Source organism: Patella vulgata, chromosome 6 (genome assembly GCF_932274485.2).
Source record: "Patella vulgata chromosome 6, xgPatVulg1.2, whole genome shotgun sequence".
Lineage (NCBI taxonomy): Eukaryota > Metazoa > Mollusca > Gastropoda > Patellidae > Patella > Patella vulgata.
Genome location: NC_065884.2, coordinates 56,926,286 through 56,949,242, shown reverse-complemented (window position 1 = coordinate 56,949,242; position 22,957 = coordinate 56,926,286). Strand labels below are relative to the sequence as shown.

The 22,957-nt window shown below is 37.0% G+C and overlaps 2 protein-coding genes across 5 annotated transcripts; both read left to right on the top strand.

Annotated features, from left to right (window-relative positions):
• Positions 1-56: 56 nt before the first annotated feature.
• Positions 57-4,761, top strand: LOC126823808 (ADP-ribosylation factor-like protein 16). 4 transcript variants are annotated; one of them, XM_050552830.2, is made up of 3 exons: positions 57-225; positions 2,151-2,379; positions 2,566-4,761. In XM_050552830.2, exon 3 carries the CDS (start codon positions 2,624-2,626, stop codon positions 3,179-3,181), a length of 558 nt encoding a protein of 185 aa, XP_050408787.1. In that variant the 5' UTR covers positions 57-225; positions 2,151-2,379; positions 2,566-2,623; the 3' UTR covers positions 3,182-4,761. The 4 variants fall into 4 exon arrangements, with proteins under 4 accessions (XP_050408787.1, XP_050408788.1, XP_050408786.1 ...); XM_050552831.2 differs by lacking the exon at positions 2,151-2,379 and having other exon boundaries at positions 57-132; XM_050552829.2 differs by lacking the exon at positions 2,151-2,379.
• Positions 4,762-7,721: 2,960 nt separating this feature from the next.
• On the top strand, positions 7,722-14,335 carry LOC126823799 (uncharacterized). The gene is made up of 6 exons (XM_050552808.2): positions 7,722-8,197; positions 9,845-10,002; positions 10,493-10,674; positions 11,744-11,879; positions 13,319-13,451; positions 14,047-14,335. Exons 1-6 carry the CDS (start codon positions 7,825-7,827, stop codon positions 14,127-14,129), a joined length of 1,065 nt encoding a protein of 354 aa, XP_050408765.1. The 5' UTR covers positions 7,722-7,824; the 3' UTR covers positions 14,130-14,335.
• Positions 14,336-22,957: the final 8,622 nt, after the last annotated feature.

The following is a 22,957-nucleotide window of genomic DNA, read 5'->3' as shown; positions in this document are numbered from 1 at the left end:
AGTTTTGCATTTCAGCTAATCTCAATATGCTTGTAGTTTCTCATTTTTCATTCGTTAACTTTAGAAATATCCTCGGTCAAACATCATTTATCGGTTAGTTTGCAAATTGACCTCAGAATATTGAGACGGCAAGTATGTGTCTGGGTAACGTTCACAACGTGCATTTTGATGAATTTCACTGAGTGATATTCGCAGAGAGTGAGCGCCTCGGCGTTTCTGTTACGTGTAAGTTGTCATGGGAAAGTGACTGATAGAGTGACAGACGCATCACATCAATCAATGTCAATTGAATGTTCAACTTGAGTTTGCTAAATCTGATAATTTTGACTAGGCAACACTACTCTCTCTAGAGTAGTACTCTAGACAGTACAACTTGTAATTCAACTTGAATTTCAAGGTGTTGGCTACACATGTCCCCCCACCCACAAGCTCTATCCGACGGGCCAAAGTACCGTTAGGCTTGCATTGATGAAATAGGTATGACATCACTTAGAATTAAGTTGTTGTCATTATTCAGTTAGAAAAAATGTTACGCTTGATTGCATGCCATTGTACAAAATCAGTAGGGCCAGTACTAGTAGGGGCTACATCAACCATGTAATTGAAGGCTAATGTATTCAATAAGGGCATAATAATTGCTAGCTCGCTACCAAGACTATAAGAGCTAGGTCTCAATTTCGCTCCATGTGTTTGGTTTCAGTATCGTGGCTCAGTATTGATGGGCCTTGCACACAACTAATATGATGAAAATAAGGCATTTCCCCCCACCGTGGGTTAAAAACACAAACAAGATTCGTTTCAATTGAATGTCATGGGTTCATAGGTGCGCTCGGCCAATATTCCATATTTACGAATGGAATGTTACCGTAAACGAAAATTCTTGCTGTACTTTAATTAACGGACAAAACTGTCAATTTTGATACCACATACATAAACAATTATTACATAAAATGGATCAAAGCAATTTTTTGTGAACAGTATGTTGACACATTAGTGATTAATTCATCACAATTCCAAGACATTACGCGAAGGTTTAGAGTCTGTACACAGTCTATACATCAGTATCTGGTGTGTCCACCGCAAGTGTCAATAACAGCAGTACAGCCATGTTGGCACCTGGAACCACACTCTCAGAAAAGCCTGGCTCAATCCATCGACTGTGTTTGCTCTCGGTACGACGTTATTAAGTCTCCTCTGAATTTCATCCCAAAGAGGTTCAATCGGGTTTAAGTCCGGACTAAGGGTTGGCCAGTGCATAACATTGACACCGTTCTGCTGTAGAAAGTCCCGAGTAACTCTGGCGGTGTTGGCACAGGCGTTGGAAAACGTTGTTTCGATGACGTGCGAAATGTGGCATGACATGGGTCTGAGAGCTTGAACGTTGTAGCACACGGCTGTGATGCCGCCTCCTCTCCCTGGACCAAGATTTGGAACACCACAGGACCCACTCTCTGGTTCAAGCCGATTTCACCAGAAACCATTATGCTTGAACCTCCCCATGAGTCTCATTCCATGACACATTGCTCAGAATAATGCTCGCCACATCAACACCATATTCTGGTCCTGCCATCTGCAGTTGATACGCAATACTGACTCTCATCTGTGAACAGAACAGTTCTCCATTGCCTGTGTTGCCAGTTCTGGTGTTGTTGGGCAAACTATAGACGTTCGAGTCGATGGCGTGGGGTGAGGATCGGTCCCATGGTAAGGTCTACGACAATGGATGTTCTCTCTGGTGAGACGACGCACTGTATCGGTACTGATGGGTCTTCTGAGTGTTCACACGCCTGACGTGCTGTCTCAGATGCCTGTGTGAAGGGATTCTGCATGTACTGTCGCACAACATGGCGGTCTTGTCGCTTTGTGGTAACCGTTGGTCTACCTGTTCGGGGGCGATTATCCGTGGTGTTGGTGGCCCGAAAGCGTTGTTGAAGCCTGTAGATGGTCCGAACATTGACCTGGAAGTGATTGGCAATGGCTTGGGCAGTGTGGCCAGCGACGAGTCTTCCAAGCGCCTGGTTCCTCTGAGCTGTCATGAGTAACATATCAACCTGACGTTGCTTTTGCTGCTTAGTATATAATGTACTATGGTAACACCTGCATCTTGAACAAGGAACATTTATCTATTGATTATCCAGCTATTCTTTTAGTTTCAGGAAAAGGCTTGCATTCACAATGACATGATTAAATTCATGTACATGTAAGGAGTCAAAAGGATTACCGGTAGTCCGTTATGTAAACCAGGAGATATTTTTATATGCCCATATTTTCATGTAAATGTACATGTATGATGTGGTTGCCATTGTTCATCTGTTTACATTCCTTGTGGACACTTTAGATGTCACAGTTCGTTATTTAGTTTTGGTGAAACTTAAAAAGGTTAGTGCACAAAAATCCTGGATGAGGTCAATTTTGGTGAAAATCTAACCTTAACTTCCTGTTAAATTCCCAAACCCCTTTATGCAAACAGTGGCAAAGCATTTAATTTAGATGAACCTTAAAATATATGTATTATTTGTCATAGATATTGGATGAGTTCGGTTCTGGCATTTTTTTTTTTTACAGAAATCAAGACTGGTTAACCACACATGCATGTAGCTTTGATTAACCAGACTGATAGAAAATGGTGCTGCTCATAGGACCAACAGGATCTGGAAAGACCTTGATTTTAAAAAGACTTCAAGCACATAATTTTAGTGGAAAAGGTGGAATAGAAAACCTGGATGATGTTCCATCAACCATTCCAACAGTTGGCACAAATATCATCAATATCATCACAGGTAGACGAAATAGTGAATTGACCGTCCGTGAACTTGGGGGTTCCATGGCACCAATTTGGAACAAATATTACAAAGACACCTCAGCGATTATTTTTGTGATTGATGTCTCGAATCGATTCCAGATTGCATCAGCATGTATTCAGTTGTTAACAATGATGTCGTCATCTGAGGTTAACGTTCCCGTTGCGATTGTTTTTAATAAGATAGATATGATGACTGTGATGTCATCAAGTGAAATAGAAACTGTTCTACGACTTGATGAAGTACTAGAATCTGCCACACAAAAAGTTTCCATATTCAGTGTCAGTGCTAAAACTGGAAAAAATCTCAATAATTTACTGAAGTGGATTGTAGAAAATTATCAAATTGAAAGACCAAATGTGGAAAATATGGAAATATAAATATATTATTGACCAATTGTGTATGTAACAAGTATCTGAGACCAATTTTGCCCATAAGATTCTGATTTTAATGGCGCGACCCAGATTGTAATGGGTCTTATATTAAGGTGCATTGTTTCTCTTTTTAGACATTAAATGGGGTGGGTGTCCAAGTGGTTTAATGTTTGCACTTGCAGTTGCACTTCACAAGATCTAGATTCCCCTAATAAAACTAGCTTGAAGGGTTTTCTCTGGGTACTTTATTTTCTTTTTGCTGTGTTTGCCATACATGTAAATCCACCTGCACAGAAGCAAGTTGCTGAAACATAATAAAAAGTGACTCATTATTTTGTGTAACCCAGGGCTTTCCTTTCAGTTGAGAATATTTTCACGATGTCAATTTTGATGTGCACAGCAAATTTTGCTAAATATAATCTACATAGGCTAAATGTACATGCATCATGCTTTTAGGACTTGCATTGTAACTCACGATAAGACATTGACTCTGCAAACCCTCAATGGTTTCCAGATAAAAGTTGTCTATATTATATTGCATATTATTATAATTTCATCAATTATTATCGCTTCAGAAGTTGGTATTACAAAATCTTTGACATTACCGTAGACGTACCGGTAATCATCTTCAAGCAGTGCCGATCGTTCATGCGACTGAACATTATGTTTTTCTTCCATCAAGAGTGTTGTCGCAGACAAAACATTTCCATAATAATTTTACATAAATTATTTTCGGTGTCCTTGGAGGTAATTAGTGACAAGATTTAACCATCATTAACTACATGTAAACACTGATATTGTTTTTACATGTATATAATTTGTCCTTTCATATCTTAAGTTTTATCATTGCTTGACAAAGACTAGAAAAGCCTATTTTAAAATACACAGTAATTGTATTCCATAGAATTATCTTTTGTGTACCTGTATATAGACATTACATATTGTTAGATATACATTATTTTATAAGCCAAAAACATTGATTATGAAAGTCTAGTCTTAAAAGTTGTTAATTCTATAATCTAAACAAATTGACATACATGTATAGTATACACGTATGTCAATTTGTTTAGATTTTAGAGTAGAATTCTATGGAATACAATTACTGTTTATTTTGACTTGGATAAATGCTATTGAGAAACAATGATTTGACTTGTAAAAATGTGTACTGTAGATGAGTTGTGCAGTGGGGACCATATTCCTAGAAAAGTATACCACATTTAGTCATTAAATGCTATTTTTCTGTCAAAAAAAAGATGAAGTATTAAATACTATTATTTTTTATATTTACAATTTTGTGATATCCATAATTTATTCAGATATTTTATTTATAGATTATATTTACCCCATTTCATTTATATATGTTTATATATATATTGTCCATACAGTTTTCCCTTTGTTTGAATTGCACCTTCATGTTGGAAAGAAAATAACATTTTTGAAACAATATTTGATATAATATGTAAATGTTATACATTTATGTCAAAATTTTATTTCCAGTTTGAAATTACTTCAAAAATGATTTGTTTATTTTATTTTCAAATTATTAGGATAGATTTATTTATTAAAATGAATACACGTGTATCATTTGCCAAAGCGTTTTTCATTGTAAGCCCACATTGTTTATTTGTTCCACCATCAGTATGTCAACAAACTAATTAATTATAAAATAATTCTTTTTCGAATAGTATAGGTAGAACAATCTTTTTATATGCCCACATGGAAAAGTGGTCGTATATTGCTGTCACCCCCGTCCATATGAAATTTATATGCATCATTTAAATTTGTGAAACAAAGGAAGACTATTGAATTTCAGCGATTTCTGTTAATTGCGTCTAGAGTTATGTCCCTTGTTCCACTTTGTTGAACCTTGTGAACGTTGTAACAAAAGTTATCATTTGATCTGTATGAAATTTGTATGTATCATTTAGATTAGTGTAACGAAGAAGGCTTTTAAATTTCTTCCGTTAACTTCTTCTAGAGTTATGGCCCTTGTTTCACTATGTTGAGCCTTATGACAAAAAAAATTTCTGATCTGTATGATGAATCCTATTGAATTTCTGCAATTTCCGTCAATTACTTCTAAATTTATTGGCCCTGTTATCACAAGATCTATATGAAATTTATATGCATTAGTAAAATAAAAAAGCCTGTTGAATTTCAACAATTTCTGTAAATTACTTCCAGAGTTAAGTCCCTTGTTTCAGTTTGTAGAGCCTTGTGGACCCTCAAAAGACGAAAATTATAATGTGATCTGTATGAAATTGTCTTGTAAATGCCATCAATTATCTACAAAAGAATAAATATGCGATAACCCTTGTCGACCGCTCGGACGATTTAGCTGCTGTGGGTATATGTTTCGTTGCCTAGCAACCTATCTTTTGCTTAAGTTATTGACCCTGTTACAGAAACCTTGTAAATGCTCAACAAGTGACTTTGGATTGTTTCTGATGCAGGTGTGGAAGCGCCAAGCTATGACCCCAACAAAAAATAAAAATTCAAAACTCAAAATAAAAAGAAAATGCTGAATCTGGGGTTAAAACTTAGCATATACACATGTTGACCATCAGCTAGAGGTGTAAGGAGCAGCCATTGTGGTTCAGTGTACAATGTATAAGGTGCTGGCTCATATATTGTATGCTCACAAACCAAGAGGTCTAGAGTTTGATTTCGGTGTTGGCCAAGAATTTTTATCAATGTTCTTTCCCCATGTCAGTATGTGCATAGGACAGAGGGCCTGGCAAGGAACAGTATCTAGTCATTCAGATGGGATTATAGTGTATAAAAAATGAGGTCCTTTTTATACTGATTGGATTGCACTTAAGAGTCCTTGACAGTTAGGATTTGATGAAGAGTAGATGGAATTGGTGCTTTTTGGGGAACAATTTCCACATAGCACACAGCATGGGTCCATCTTCATTGTCCCCCGCCTTTCGAAGAAAGCAGGGGACTATTAGAATGGGTTCGTCCGTCTGTCTGTCTGTCTGTCTGTCTGTCCGTCCTTCTGTCTGTCCGTCACACTTTTTGGGACACAATAACTTTCTTCCTAATTGAGCTAGAATGTTCAAACTTGGTGTATGTGTTTATTAGGTCAATGCCTTGATGGAGTTCGAAGATGAGCATTTTCCGCTTAGGGTAAGCAGAGATAAGCAATTTGATTGGTTGATGCTTTGGGACACGATAACTCTCTTCCTAATTGGGCTAGAATGTTCAAACTTGGTGTATGTGTTGATTAGGTCAATGCCTTGATGGAGTTCGAAGATGAGCATTTTCCGCTTAGGGTAAGCAGAGATAAGCAATTTGATTGGTTGATGCTTTGGGACACGATAACTTTTAATTGAGCTAGAATGTTCAAACTTGGTGTATGTGTTTATTAGGTCAATGCCTTGATGGAGTTCGAAGATGAGCATTTTCCGCTTAGGGTAAGCAGAGATAAGCAATTTGATTGGTTGATACTTTGGGGCACGATAACTCTCTTCCTAATTGAGCTAGAATGTTCAAACTTGGTGTATGTGTTGATTAGGTCAATGCCTTGATGGAGTTCGAAGATGAGCATTTTCCGCTTAGGGTAAGCAGAGATAAGCAATTTGATTGGTTGATACTTTGGGGCACGATAACTCTCTTCCTAATTGAGCTAGAATGTTCAAACTTGGTGTATGTGTTGATTAGGTCAATGTCTTGATGGAGTTCGAAGATGAGCATTTTCCGCTTAGGGTAAGCAGAGATAAGCAATTTGATTGGTTGATGCTTTGGGACACGATAACTTTAGTTCTAATTAAGTGAGATTGATGAAACTTGGTGTATAGTTTCATTACAGTAATACCTTGACTAAGTTTGATAATGAGCATTTTCTGCTCAGGGTAAGCAGAGCGATACGCAATTTGATTGGTCGAGACTTTGGAAAACAATAACTCTCCTACTTTGATTGTCCCCCGCCTTTCGAAGAAAGCAGGGAACTATTAAAATGGGTTCGTCCGTCTGTCTGTTTGTCTGTCTGTCCGTTGCGCTTATGGTAAGCAGAAAAAACAAATTGAAAAAGAAACTATTATAAATTAATTAAATATGTAGTATGCAATAATGAATTGACATTTAATGACAGAAAGAAAACAGTGAACTTTGCACAACTTGCAGCAAGATGGAAAATAGACCCGTTGATACAACCAAACTCTAGATCTGTAGGCATAGAGCATGTTTTCCCCTTAATATGCTATAATTATTCCATCAAAAACATTGTATGCTTAGACTATAAGTAAAGATATACTGTTTGATTGTTCAATACTTTGTAAAAGATAATTTGTGATAAATTTATATGTGTCCTCTAATTATTTTCCTATTTCGGCGGGGGACATCAGCCTCACTGTTGGCTTGTTATATTATAGCCTGGTTAGTGCAGAATTAGTAGGACATTAAACCCCTATTTCATTTTGTTCTGAGAAATGACACCTCCCGGTTCTACAAAAAGAACCACAGACTCGGCTAGTACATATTCATCATAGTCATGTCCCATCAGTGATCAGTGTCTGTCCCATAATCAGCAGTATTCTGCACCACTAGTGCAGATATGAAGTTCAGTGGGCCCCAAAGGGTTAATAAGTCTCCGTCCCATTGCTGGTGAAGGAAGATAACTCCAGATAGCGCGAAGAAAATCCAAGATGGAAGACGTTTCTGTCCTAAAAGAAGTTCGAAGAGAAGTCACTGAATTACGCCAATTAGGCGAACAGTGGGGCCTGACATCTGTGGAAATTAATTCATGCATTGACTCGGCGTTTAAAACAAAACTAGAAATCGGTATCACTGAAAAGATCGCCAAGAAATTACAATCACAGACGAAATGGAGCAAGATCCGGTTTGCTTTCCGAGTATGGCTTGCCTTCGTCATTCTTATGTCGGGATTTACCCTTATGATAACCCAGACAGACTACATATCTAATACTGTTGGAAGAGTTTTACAACCTTATGGCTATCACATTTTGAGAGTGATAAGATTGGCTGCTCTACCACTTCATGCAAGATATAACATCAGCAGTAAGTATAAATATAGGTCAGTGAGTCTACAAGAGGGCAAGTCACAACATGAATGGGAAGCCAAAAGGCCTATTGGCCATATCATACATGTACTATGTAGTATATGGGTTTCTTCATTCTTGCTATTACTTCATCAGGTGTATTTTGGTTATTAAAAAGAATTTTCCATATATTATAACAAAATTTGTTAGTGATATAAACTTCCATGTACATTTAAATAAACTTTATAAAGCTGCCAATGTCCCAATACTAATAGTTGAATTGTAGATGTACAAGGATGTGAGGTATCACAATGTTTTGGTCAGGCGACTGTTAAGACTCGCCACGCATACGCCGGTCCGGACTCAATCTAACCACGGTTCAAACTTATTTTACAACCAGTCAGACTTGATAAAAACAAGATTTCGGACAATTGAATAGGCCTAATAAACGATGAAGATGAATAAATAAAATATTGTTGAAAATTTGTGTAAATATTTAGTAATACATTGTTGTTTTGTTATATCAAGTAGAAAACGAGCCGAGATTAGCTAACCAATGTGTTTTTATATTAAAGTAGCTTCTTATTAAGTGTGGATTGGCTTATTTAAGAGTGTTTCAGCAGCTAATTGACTTTGTAAGCTTAAATGTCCTTTTATTTTTACAAGAAACAGAATAATTGCAATCAACACACAGCCGCGATTATCGATGATTGACAACTTGCGTTTTGCCTCAAACTTCAAAGAACTGAAATATTTAATGTCTTTTCACATAGACCTACCGTACCGGTACTACAATAATATTGAGAATATCGGTTAATCAGATGTGCTGCCTTTAGTTTTGAGTAGGTTATTTTCAAATAAATTCTCCAGAATAATTCTCCGTTTTTTAACAATACTTTTATCAGGGACGCACAAACATATTTTCCCAGGGGATGGGTGGGGGGGGCATAAAAAATTCGGCCCAATCAGCATTAGGAAATCTATTATTACACCCTGTTAGGTCGAAAAGTAGTAAGTACTTTTATGCAATGTTTAAATGACACAGTTGAATATTGATTTGTAGGCCTCATTTTGGTTTGACTGAATGTGTAAGAGACTCATAAAAGGAGACGAAAATTTTTTCAAAATATAAAATTAACAATAAATTGCTACTCCCAGTAATAAATTTCTATACTAATAAATCTGGATGTGGATAATAAAATCATCCAGGCATTTTATGACCCCCAGCTTGCTGCTCTCGGAGCAGTGCTCTGTTTTATTTTGTAAACATAGGAAAATTCGTCCGCATAATCTCAAAGTTCGTATTTCCCCAAAAAAGTACAAAAAGATAGACAGTGATCATCATCATTTACATATCCGTAGCATTGAGAACATAGTTTTGTTAAGACAGATTGTCGTGAGTCGAAATGTTGAGGGGTCGAAACATCATTTAATCCGATAGACCTTATACTAATAGATTGTGCATGGCAGTTACATCTAAATATGTAAAGTTGTCAACAATTCAGAGTTTACTGTGTGTCTCTGATGTGTCGCAAATTAAATATCTGGGGGACACAAATTTTTTATAGGTTGAGTTTGCAAATCTGAACTATAATCCAGGGTAGAAATTTTGTTGAAAATTCACAAGCTGTTCAAATCAAAGGACTATATTTTCTTTTCTATGTAGCCTACCACAATGAAGAATGTCTGATTGGAAATCCTTACTTTGAGGAAGAAGTAGCTGATTGTTTCATATGTGAAGGAATTGATTCAGTTCGTTTAACCAAATTAAAACGAGAGAAGCAATTAGAGGAAAATATTTTCCAGAAACCTATTTTATTCCGAGTGAGTCCACTTACATGTACTTTTAAAACAAACTTACATTCTATACTGCAAGAATTACAAATCAGAAATTTTGCTCATTCCAAAAATGTGCCAGACATGTATTAATAAAATCAATAAAGCCACAAAAAGACATCTGTTCCAGGAAAATTGACAGGCACCAGAGAGATGTGCCTGACTGGAATTTGTCCCTGACAATTTTGGTGACAGGCATGGAAATAAGCCACCTGTCATTAACAATTTCTTACCAAAATTCAGACTTTGAAAATCCAGCTATGTTGGGAGTTTATTAATCTGGTACAGATTGTGTCTTTATTTCTGTGTTTTCATTGATATTTTTATATGATCGAGGCAAAGTTAAAAAAAATAATGTCAATTGAAACTTGTTTTTTGTGGGGGGCTGATATTTTAGTGTCAATTTTTAAAACCTATGCCATTCCTTTTCAAAGTGTTTTATATTAATGATTTTCACAGATGTCTGTTGTATTTTCAGGGTTTACAGAATCATGTTATTAGTGTAATGGATATCGTGAATTTAATCCAACGTGAAGAAATGTTACAAGATTCCTCATTGGCTCTTTATTCATCTGTTGATTGGGTAAAATCTCTCAAGGATTTAAATTCGCCAGGTATATTAGAGGATATAACTAATGATAAAAACTTTCACATCAAATGGTATGTCATATCTATATTTTACTGGGGTCTTATTTACGAAAACTTAAACTAAATTATTTTAAGAATTCTGCTCTTTCATTGGCTAAGAGCTAAAGTTTGTGCTAGGATCTCTACTCTCAACCAATGAATTGGTTGTATCCTTAAAATATTTTGGTTTAAGTTTGCGTGAATCAAGCCCCTGTCTTTACAGAATTAACAACACTGGACAAAAGAAGAAGTGTAGCGGTTCCACGCAGTTTATGGACATTCACTACAAAAAATAAATATTTAGAGCAAACAATTGCTAGTCATGAAGAGGTTTAAATTGTTGTCATCCGATTTATATTAAAAAATGTCAGTAATACCATAACAAAGATGAGCATTAGTAAATGTCACAATTTGACAAAGCTACAATTTTAGTTCTTGAATTGACAAATCTATTGTCTTGAGCTGCACGATTTTCAAATATAATTTAGCTGTCCAGTTCTTTAACAAATAAATAAACTGTTGCACAGCTATTACAAGCTGTGATCATTGACTGCTTTCACGCATGCATCTTTCGCTTTAAATGAAACGATATGAGGTTTAACGTCCTACTGTTCAGCTCCAACTTGGCTAATGAAGACGGACATACGCCATACAGTATGCTATTATTAGGGAAATTTTGCCCAAACAGCGGCGTTACAACCTACTCTTATATCAAATTCCAATTGCCAGGGATCGTTTACATGCACGCATCTTTGTCAAATCTGATGTGGGGTATAGACAGATAGATCTAGTGCCTGTCTATACCTACGCAAGATATAAATGTCATCAGGAACAATGGACGTCACACTGTTTCCAACTCGTTCAGTAACTATAACAGATAATTTAATCAAGTATTTTGATCTCCTGGAGGAAACACTTTGTTATTGAATGAAGAATAGGAATACTTCCAGAAAAAACAGTCTTGGCCCGATAATCACTTTTGAACAGAACGAAACACATTCTATAGGACAGTCTGTCCATTTGACGTCCCCAATTGTTTGTGGATGTTTTAAGGGCTGTTGATTTTCAACTTTTTTTGACAATAACTTATTATATTTTACAGGATAAGTCGTAGGATGGGAACCAGTCAGTTCTTAAAAAGATTATTTCCAAGACCATGTGTTTTTCCTAAGAAGTTTGAGGTTGTCATTGAGAAATTCTTATTTATATCTGGGCCAGGATCTGAAGGTGAATCATTGGTGAGTGTACCAGTAAAAACTGATCAATATTTGAAAAGATAGTCAAAGTAAGCTTGGAAAAAACACCCACACAGCAGCTTATCCAATAGGGTTTTATCTCTCACGACTCAAATGCATCAGACCAAATTTGAAACCAATCAATCTGTTGAAAACTGTATTCTTTATCAAGTTCACAAGGATTTCGGAAGGCGAGGAACCAAATTTGAAAGTAATCTTTTAAAGGCTCAATACCACTCTTGTTGTAACTGAATAATATGTCCCAATCTTTATTCTGGTCAACAAATTGTACTATTTTAGAATATTTCAATTAATTGATGATACAAATTTCATCTTAACACACCTTATTTAAAAATTTTGAAAAATTCAACATAATGGTTTGAAACGTCTAACGTAAACCTTTTCAAATTAAACTTCGATTTAAAAATATTTTCGAACCCTCTGGACAAGTAAAATACGATGTAATGGATAATTTACACAACAGGTAGGACACTTAAACATCTAGTACTTAGATAGAGATATTATTTATTTTCTGGAGCTTTCAAGCCAGCAAGAGTGTTATTGTCCCTTTAAAACTGTAGTCTCAGTTGTGTTGAGAAGATATTTGGAGACTGAGGGGGATAGAAGAACGGAAAGTCACAGAACGCTCAATGTCGATAGGCTTGTCCTGTCATAACCCCAATGCTTCACACCGAATATGAAAGAAATCAGTTAAAAACTGTAGCCTCTTCAGTGAAAGGGGGGGGGGGGGGGTAACTCTGGAATGGAAGGTCAAAGATGGGTTTTATGCCCTCCATATCTATGTTAAATGTCAGATGCTTAAAGATGGTGAGTGGAATCAAAAGAAACTGATGTAAATGCTTCAAATGTCAATAACATCAATTATAATTGATTCAATTGAATGATTTAGTAAGAAATGAAATGAAATGAAATGGGGTTTAACGTCCTACTGTTCTGCTCCTATGCTGGGCTAATGAAGACGGGCATACGCCATACAGTGTGCTATGAGGGAAATTTTGCCCGGGCAGCGGCACTATCGCCTACTCTTATATCGAATTACAACTGCCAAGGGATCTTTTACGTGCATTCCAATGTATACACGGGACCTCGGTTGTTCGTATCATCCGAAGGACTAGACAGCTGTCCTTGTCAGGCCCTCCATCCTGCATCACTGACAAGGGGAAACCACGCCGGAAAATCTGGATGAACATTCTCGGCCAATGCAGGGATCGAACACACGACCTCCAGTCTAGCGAGCCAGCATCTTACCCACTTAGCCACGTGATCCCCAACTTTAGTAAGAATATTATTAATTGTATTTGATCTGGATCTGTGTATTTGCTTTTCTTTCTGGTTGATTGTCCCATTAAAGTCTTCTACTGTATAGTACTTTTCCGAGTGAAATATTGACAAACAGCTGTAAAATATTTTATTTTTTTTAGACTGATGAAGCTAGAAGTCGCGATTTGTTTTATATACAAGGCACTGGTTCTCGTACATTATTATTTACACCTCGAGCTGGATGTGGGCAGAGTTGTTCCTCGTTCCAAGTTAAAACAGAACCCGGAGATGTCTGTAAGTAAACAAGATAAATTATGTGTGATTATTACAGGGAGGGTGGGGTGGGAGGGGGGTGGATGGCCGAATGGTTAGCGCGTGTGTGTTGTATCATAAGTCAACTTGCATGGTTTCGATTCCCTGGTTGTACGTGGCAAGGAGTAGGGTCACCTGTCCAACCTTGTTGGTTTTCTCTGGGTCCTCCAATTTCCTCCCTCTGCTGAAGACCCTTACTACGCCCAAGGGAATCATATGTTAATTCTGAAATGACCTAGTTTGTGTCTACTGGACGTTAAACCCCATTTCTCTGATTACAGGGACACCATGTTTGAATTCACATTGTTAGATTATAGTTTATGCAGTCTGAATAGTTTTTCAAATAAAAACTAATGGAATTTGATCTGGGTTTTTTATATATCTGTTATGAATAGTGAAATCAACTATTATTCAAAACTAAACAAACATATAAAGTATATTAATTTGTTCCCTATATGTTTTTTGCCTTAGTTAATTTCTCTTTACTATGTTGCTTTATCTGTTTGGGGAAAGTGGTTTTTAAGCTTGCTCAATGAATTTGAAACTGTTCTTATAATGATGTGTCTGTATATTTCAGTATGTTTTCCGTTTGCATGGCATGTGGACTTACTACCTAATGAAAATGAAGTCAGTGTTTCTTTTCTTGGTGGAACAGCTTAAAAAATAAACACCTGATGGAAATGCAGTAAAAATATACATCGATATACATCAAAATAAATATACATTAATCAAATAAATCAAAATCAAAATAATAAAAATAAAAAATATACATCCATATTGTTTTTAAATCCAAATAAAAAATAAACATGGATATTTTCTTTAAAAACATTGATATTTCAAAAATAAAGATATATATTGATATTGTCTTTAAACTTAGTAAAAATTATTAATCATCCACATTTAGTGCGGATGTATATTGAAATAAAATGAAATGAAATGGGGTTTAATGTCCTACTGTTCTGCTCTGCTCCGGGCTAATGAAGATGGGCATTAGCAACACAGTGTGCTATGGGAAAATTTTGTCCTCACAACGGCACTATGGCCAGCTCTTATATCGAATTCCAACTGTCACAGGACCTCTTTTTTTTGTACCATCTGAATGACTAGACAGCTGTCCTTATCAGGACCTCCATCCTGCACCACTGATGAGGAGAATCCTGTCTGGAAAATCCTGATAAGCTTTCTCGGGCATCACCGGGAGTGAAACCGCGACCTTCAGGCTAGCGAGCTAAGGTCTTACTCACTTAACCACATATTGACTCATCTGTTCAAAGTCCAAACACCCTTGTGATCCCATTGGAAAGAAATCGGCACAGCCATTTTTTAGTTAAATTTAGGAACTGATGGGGTTTTTTTTCCCCTCAAACTAATCGGGTGTCAAATCCGTACGTAAACAGTTACAGAAAACAAACCTATGGACAGGACATAAAATACACTGACATTTCAAACATGCCCACACCATACCCAGGCCTACTGCTGAAAAAAATGAAATGAAATGGGGTTTAAGGTCCTACTGTTCTGCTCCCATTGGGCTTACGACATGCAGTGAGCTGTGATGGAAATTTTGCCCGGACAATGGCTAAACAGCTTATTCTTAATTCGTATCCCAACTGTCAACAGTTCTTTTACGTGCACGCCAATATGTACACGGGACCTCGTTTTTCCGTCCCATCCAAACTATACGTTGTCCCTCGCTGATGTATACACCGACAAATTTTCTGCACCCCCGATTGGACTAATGGAGACGGAGAAGGTGCTATGAGGAATTTTTTCCTGATAGCTGCGTTTCCGCTTGTCGAATTCTAACTATCAAGAGTACTTTTATGCGCACAACCAATGTGTACACGTGGCCACGGTGTTCCCAATGTTGTTTCCACTTGGAAATTAAAGATACATTATGGAAGATTTGATAATGAGATGGCAGTTCTCACTTTAATAGTTAAAAACTAGATAATGTAAAGGCAATTTGCTGAAAATTTCATTCAAATTGATCCACTATGAACCGAGAACTAACAATTGAAATTTCCACCTAGCCTCAATCATCATTACTAAAGTCAGTACGATAAACAGCATAGTCTCGATTATCCATTTAATCGTTAAATCCTGAAGGAAAGTTATGCAGTAAATCGGCTCATAATCCACTAAAGATCGCAGGTTAGCGATGCCATCTAGAGTTGATTATGGTCTGGATAGGTTAATTAATGTCTAATTAATAATTTAGATAACATTTCAGGCCTCAAGTAAGACAATAGACAGATTTAGCTCTTGCATAATGTATGTTTAAATTATTTGCCCGAAAATTTTCTTTTTCATCCGAATTTTCAGAATGAATCAATCATTAACTAAAACGATTTTTCCACAAAGCCCCACTTAAGTATTATAGTATTCAAAATGTAAACCGCAAACGATTTCATTTTACAATTATATTTCTACCATAATGATCTCATTCTCTGATATTTGTGCCCGAAAAGCGGAAATACATTGTCCGAAAAATGGACTACAAAATGAAATATTAAGAATTTTTATATAGCGCCATTTCCATAAATAGTGTTCAAAGCCGTTTACAAACAAGAAATGGTAAATATATGAATGCATGAAGTAACAGATCACAAATATTCAAAAGTAAAATATATCGCAAATTTTCAAAGTAAAATATGAATTGACACGATTCAAATGATTAATCAAAAGCTTTTTCTAACAGATGAGTTTTAAGGCTTACTTTAAAATTTGATCGCTGCGAATAGAATATGGAAGTCTATTCGCTAGTTTTGTAGCTAAACTCTCAAATTCTCTTTCGCCCGAAGAAGAAACAACAATTAATACATCAATACCAGAATACGATTTACACAATCATTAACCTGAAAATTCAGCATTCAATTAACCCCTGTGCGGACACGTCCCATGAAACACATTGTCAGCAACAAGGGGTAACCTAGATTTGCTTTCAGATCTTTATTACTAGAATGACCAACACAATATCATCAGCAAGAAAGATTCCAAATACAAAGCTAGCACCGAGCGCAGAACAGATTAGACACTTGTAACCAGCAAAATGTTGAAAGGGAGGGGGGTCCACAAGACCCCCTGTGTCCGATAATTTAATACTCGTAGTTTCTTTTCAAATGTTGAATGTTGCCGCTGTATAAAATTTTCGCTAGACAATTATGAATCAGTTCCTCACAAACGTTAAGGATATGGTCGTGGGGTCCAGAAGCAGCTGATTGGCATTTGCATTTTTATTGACAGTATATAATTTTTTCGAGGCTTTTAAATGATTATTTAATTATTTAAGATTTAATCAAGAAAATAAAACCAAAGTGTTAACGGTAGATAATCTCCAGGCTAGAGATCTTACCCAACATTTATAGGTGATGATGACTTTTTTTATAGAGTATGCCAAATGTTGCTAAATTGTCAATTACCCATTGTCAATTATACCATGGACCGTGTATAGATGGACAGGCAACGTCCACGAAGCCTTTAGAATTCTGTGCCGCGGCAAAAGAGAGACCTGACAATCGTGACTAAATTAAATTAGCTCCCCTCGCGCAAATACCTGTATTAAGTTCAAAAGCAAAGAAACAGAAATCAATTCATAATATTTTTATTAATCTTGCTGCTCTTTTTTTTTGGAAACCCATGCATAGATAGACTACTAACTGATGATTGGGGTGTAAATCAACACATCGTTTTTGTTTACTTCGGACCTATTTCTTAAAAACAAATCTACTAAAACACTCTTTTAATTTTTACTTCCGCACAATTAATCATCATTCCGGACAATATTATACCTGAACTTTATTTTCATAACTTTAAAATCCTTCATACATACGGGAATTTGGAGTATTAAGCAAAACCAAAATGCAATACAAAACCTACGAAAATATTGAAATCTATAATTTCAAAATTTTCAACTGCTGCGTTTGGAAATTTAAAAGTTTCAAACTGGACAAATTCGTCACTACCGGATAGGAATACTTATCGGGTTGAAAAATTACCGTGTAACTATAAGAATACCGTAAATTCCAAGGAGGAGTTCGAAAAATTAATCAGTATAAAATCACGCAATGTCAGAAATCACATTGCTTGATTTGCCGTTGACATTGAGATCTCGCCGTGTCTCGAGCAAGCGGCAGAGAATCCAACAAACAGGACTCGTTGCCTGTCATCTATACACGGTCCATGATTATACTAAACAGAATTCAGCCATGGCATTTCTGAAAGTTTATTCCTTTTAGGGGGGATCACGTGGTTAAGTGGGAAAGACGCTGGCTCGCTAGCCTGGAGGTCGGGTGTTGGATCCCTGCATTGGCCGAGATAGTTCATCCAGATTTTCCGGCGTGTTTCCCCCTTGTCAGTGATGTAGGACGGATGGCCTGACAAGGACAGTGGTCTAGTCCTTCGGATGAGACGAAAAACCGAGGTCCCGTGTATATATTGGAATGCACGTAAAAGATCCCCTGGCAGTTGGAATTCGATATAAGAGTAGGCATTAGTGTCGCTGCCCGGGCAAAATTTCCCTTATAGCACACAGTATGGCGTATGCCCGTGTTCATTAGCACAGTCATAGAGTTCTATATATAGCTCTATGAGCACAGTATAGGAGCAGAACAGTAGGACGTTAAACCCCATTTCATTTATCCTTTTAGAGGTTTATACTGTAGTTTGAAATGGATTAGGGAGGGTTGGATGGCCGAATGGTTAGCACGTGCGCGCTTTATTATAAAGCCTGTCATTTAGTCAACTGGCGTGGTTTCGAATCCCCGGTTGTACGTGACAAGGAGTAGGGTCGCCTCGTGGGTTTTCTCCGGGTCCTTCTGTTTCCTCCCACTGCTAAACACCAATACGCGCAAGCGAATTATTGAAATAAAATTAAACCATATGTTAGTCCTGAAATGACCTAGTTTGTGTCGAGTTGACGTTAAACCCCATCACTCTCTCTCTCTCTCTCTCCTCTCTCTCTCTCTCTCTCTCTCTCTCTCTCTTTCTGCAATGGATTAATGATACATTATTCAAGAGCTAAATTTGTCTATTGCAGATCTTTCTTTGAGCCTTAAATGTTATATAAATGGTTAACTAGACATTTTATTAACATGACCATAATCAACTCTCGATGCCATCGGATGCTCGAGATTTTAACTAGATTAGAACGGTTCTGCCATTTAATGATGTAATTTAAAACTGGAGAAGCGAGGCTAAGCCTCGAATATAGCAGCATTGATATTTTCAAAATATTCATTTTGCATTAACTATTTTGGAACTATTATAGCAAGAACGGTCAGCTCTTTATCTTAATCTTGCATAATGTATCTCAAACACTCACTCAAACATTCTCCGCTTGATAACTATTCTCAAAGTGAATAGTTCTCTAGCTGGGTGCTGGACGCCACTCAGATGGCAATCAGTGACGTTAATGCAAAACACTCGACAAACTGATACTCCACAAACCTTTTTTATTGCCTTATTTGTACATTCTTTTTTCCTTTCCGTGAAGGACGTACGGAATGTACGTCATGATTTAATGCACGAACCGATGAAATAATAAATAAAAAACCATAGAAATCTCAGGGGTGCGTAAATATAGAATAGTAAAGACTAGTAGTAGTAGGATCACGTGATAATATATATTTGACGTAAATTATACTTTGTCAGATCACATTAATCTTTAACTGTTACCTGTCAGATATTTTATTGTTAGTGACATCGTCTAGTCGATGGAGTGGGACGAAAAAATGAAGACTGGAGTAGTTTGAATTCAATTGCTGGTTTTATTAGTCCGGTAGATGCAGGAAAAAGAACGTTAAACTCCATTTCATTCATTCGTTCATTTCATCTTTCCAAAAACCTGTATTCAACCTTTAGCCTAATGAGTGGAATGGGATGAGGTTTAAAGTCTTGTCAAAACAATACTTCTGTTATTCTGAGACTAATATATGGTTACGTTTGTAAAGGGAGGAGCGGAATTTTGCCTGGAATGCGATGCCTTAGCATACTCGTTTTCGAAATGTCATGGGCTCTTTTACGTTCACTCCAAATGTGCACACATGTTTTCGTCCCATCCTAAAGACTAGGCACACATTCCTTAGTCATCCCCGCAGCCGCTACCCCTTAGCGTATTAAATTCAAATGTTTATTCTTGGCCCATGCGGTGGGTAGGGGTGGATGGTACAATGTTTAGCACGTGCGCGCTGTATTATAAGGTCTGTCATTGAGTCAACTGGCGTGGTTTTGATTTCCCGGTTGTACGTCACAATGAGTAGGGTCGCCTGTACAACCTCGTGGGTTTTCTCCGGGTCCTCCGGTTTCCTCCCTACGCGTAAACGAATTATTGTAATAAAAATTGAACCGTGTGTTAGTCCCGAAATGACCTGGTTTGTGTCGAGTGGACGTTAAACCCCCTCTCTCTCTCGATCTCTCTCTCTCTCCCTCTCTCTCTCTCTCAACCCGGGACAGTCTATCGCGAGACCAGTGCTATATCATTCTCGACATGCATTGGCCAAGAAAGTTCATCGTGGTTTACCCTTGTCAGTGGTGCCGGAGGTCCTGTGTATGCACTGGCATGTACGTAAAAGATCCCTTGGCAGTTGGAATTTCATACAACTGCTGCTTATTTCCCAGATACGAGGACTATCGATCATTACGATAAGGACCGTAGTGGAGAAGGCGGGGAGTTTGCCCACTGAATATCTTCCAATGGATACAATTTAAAGCAAACATTTTCGGTAGCTCAACCCACGGATCTGTACTGGACCCACTGGGACCACTCTAAGACCCCCTCTCCCAACGATTAATAGAAATAACTCTTTTGATTAACCCAATTCAATACTTTATTTTGGCACAAATCAGAGGTTTGGAATTAAGTCCCAGATATTTTCGTGTACGGCACCGCAACCATTAATACTTATATCTAATGTATAGTTCGATATCAATATAGTACCTATCTACCACATTCTTACGGGAGTTGAATGACCGAATGTTTAGCGCGTGCGCGTTGTATCATACTGTCTGTCATTGAGTCAACTGGCGTGGTTTCGATTCCCCGATACGTGACAAGGAGTAGTAGTGCCTGTCCAACCTCGTGGGTTTTCTCCGGGTCCTCCGGTTTTCTCCCACTGCTAAAGACCCCTACGTGCAAGCAAATTAGTGAAATACAAATGAACCATATGTTAGTTTGTGTCGAGTAGACGTTACCCTCTCTCTCTCGCCCCCCCCCCCTCTCTCTCTCTCTCTCCCTCTCTCTCTCTCTCTCTCTCTCTCTCCACATTCTTACAATAACTATCCAAGTCAATACTAATAATAAGGTCACGCTGGCAGTATATTACTAATTAAACTGAGGTCAATTCGTTAGTAAGTAAAACACGAAAACATTTGTCAAAATCAGAAATATCAACAAGGCTTGTACCTTATGACCCATGCTAAACTTTGGGGAAGAATGTAATTATCAACCAATCAAAATCATTATTACTACTCAGACGATTGTAGAGGCATTAAATCAAATATGCCATTATTTCTAAACGGATTTTCCTTCATTTTTATATTTTTTATTTTTTTTTAGATGAATAACATTGCACAATATCATGTGGGGCCAGTCAAATTACAGTTTTGGTTATCAGATATTTAAATTATATTAATATTATAAATCTCAAATATTTGACATTCAGTAATTATATGTCTTTTTAAATTCAGAAATAAAATGAAATGAAAGGAAATGAAATGGGGTTTAACGTCCTACTGTTCTGCTCCGGCATACAGTTTGCTATAAGGAAAATTTTGCCCGGGCACTATGGCCTAATTTTATATCGAATCTTTTACGTGCATGCCAATGTATGACATGGAACCTCCGTCCTGCACCACTGACAAGGGGAAACTACGTCGGAAAACCAGATCAACTTTCTCGGCAAATGCAGGGATCAAACATCCGACCTCCGGGCTAGCGAGCCAGGCCCCTGTTTCTCAAAATCTTAACTAAAGATAAAATCCAAATTTTAGTAGATACTTCAATTTTGATTGGCTAAGCACTAGAATCAATCTAATATTATCTAATCAAATTACTAAAATTTGGATTTTATCTTAGTTAAAATTTCGTGAACCAGGCCGTAGCGTCTTAACCACTTAGCCACCGTCGCTCCCTTTTTAAATTCAATAACCGTATATTTTAATATATCCATAAGTAGTATATAATTCTCGAAACGGCTCTAAACATCAACAGGACCTCGTTGAATTGTTTCAAATTTAATTGGATGAGTTGATCGGATGCGCTATTAAAATGTTAGATCAAGTTTTATGCGAATATATTTTTATTCAAAATTTTGTAATTATTGCAAAAGTCAGTTTAAGGACCTAGTTATACATGTATATAGAACGGTAAACCCCGAAATGTGGACCACCCTGTTTACAAACTTGACCAAACTTGAAGTTGGCCTTATCAATTAGATCTAACCCAGCCCCCCCCCCCCACCAAAAATCCCCATGAAAACAAATCCAACAATAAACAACATGCTATTTTCAACTGTAGGGGGATCTTTATTTTGTTGTCAATAATATACAAGCGGCTCGGTTTTACGTCCTAACCGAAAGACTAGACGCAATTTTGACATTTTCCTGCCATGCCGTCTGTCGTGTACCACTGATAAGCAATGGAAAACCAAGCTGGAAATCCCGAGTTAGGCCAACACCGGGATCGAACCAGCGCCTTACTCACTGAATCTCTGTGACTCTCTGAAAATATGTCAGTGCAACAAGACACTTATTGAACAATTTGTTTTCATGCATACCACAACTATGTTATACCCAGAGAACAAGTTCAACTACAAGTCAAAAATATTTGAATAAAACAGAACGATGGAAAACCATCAATCTCTCAACATTCGTTTAATTAATGAGAAAAGTCGAGTTGGCTGACATCTTAAAACCTTGTTATCATAAAATAAAACAAATCATGACACGGCTCGAATGCACCCCAAAAACAAATGACGTTTTACACACCTTGAAAGACAGGCCTACCAGATTTGCACATTAATATAATCAATCAGCATATCCCTTTTCCCTATTGTGGGAGTACAACGAGGAAGCTTAGGTTTAGGACAGGCGTCGGTTAGATCTGAGGTCAGCGTTATATTCTGCAGGGAGGGGTTTCTGATCAGGGTATATAAACGAAACATTTTTCAGTGAATCAAATCATTTTCTGGCTTGAGTTTCAGACGGGAATATAGCAGTATAATAATTTCGTCGATAAGGTAAAAGGAGGCTTAGATACTAAGTTAAAACTTATTAATTAATATAATATACACCGGAAATGCTTTTAAAAAATAGTTTAGAGTTCTTATCGTTCTACGATTTTGAGTGTTTATCATTTTTAATTCTATGAAAATATTTATTTATTTATTTATTTATTTAACCAATTTTCAAAAGTTACAATATTACAATTTTCATAAATCTTTTAAAGCATTTTCTATTATTTTATTGGGGGATTGGATGTCCGAATGGTT

Bases quoted from the DNA above. Each gene is read 5' to 3' on its own strand.
- LOC126823808 (XM_050552831.2), top strand. From the start codon at position 2,624: ATGGTGCTGCTCATAGGACCAACAGGATCTGGAAAGACCTTGATTTTA.
- LOC126823799 (XM_050552808.2), top strand. From the start codon at position 7,825: ATGGAAGACGTTTCTGTCCTAAAAGAAGTTCGAAGAGAAGTCACTGAA. The intron at 10,003-10,492 runs GTGAGTCCACTT...TTGTATTTTCAG, and splicing joins AGAAACCTATTTTATTCCGA to GGTTTACAGAATCATGTTAT. The intron at 11,880-13,318 runs GTGAGTGTACCA...TATTTTTTTTAG, and splicing joins GATCTGAAGGTGAATCATTG to ACTGATGAAGCTAGAAGTCG.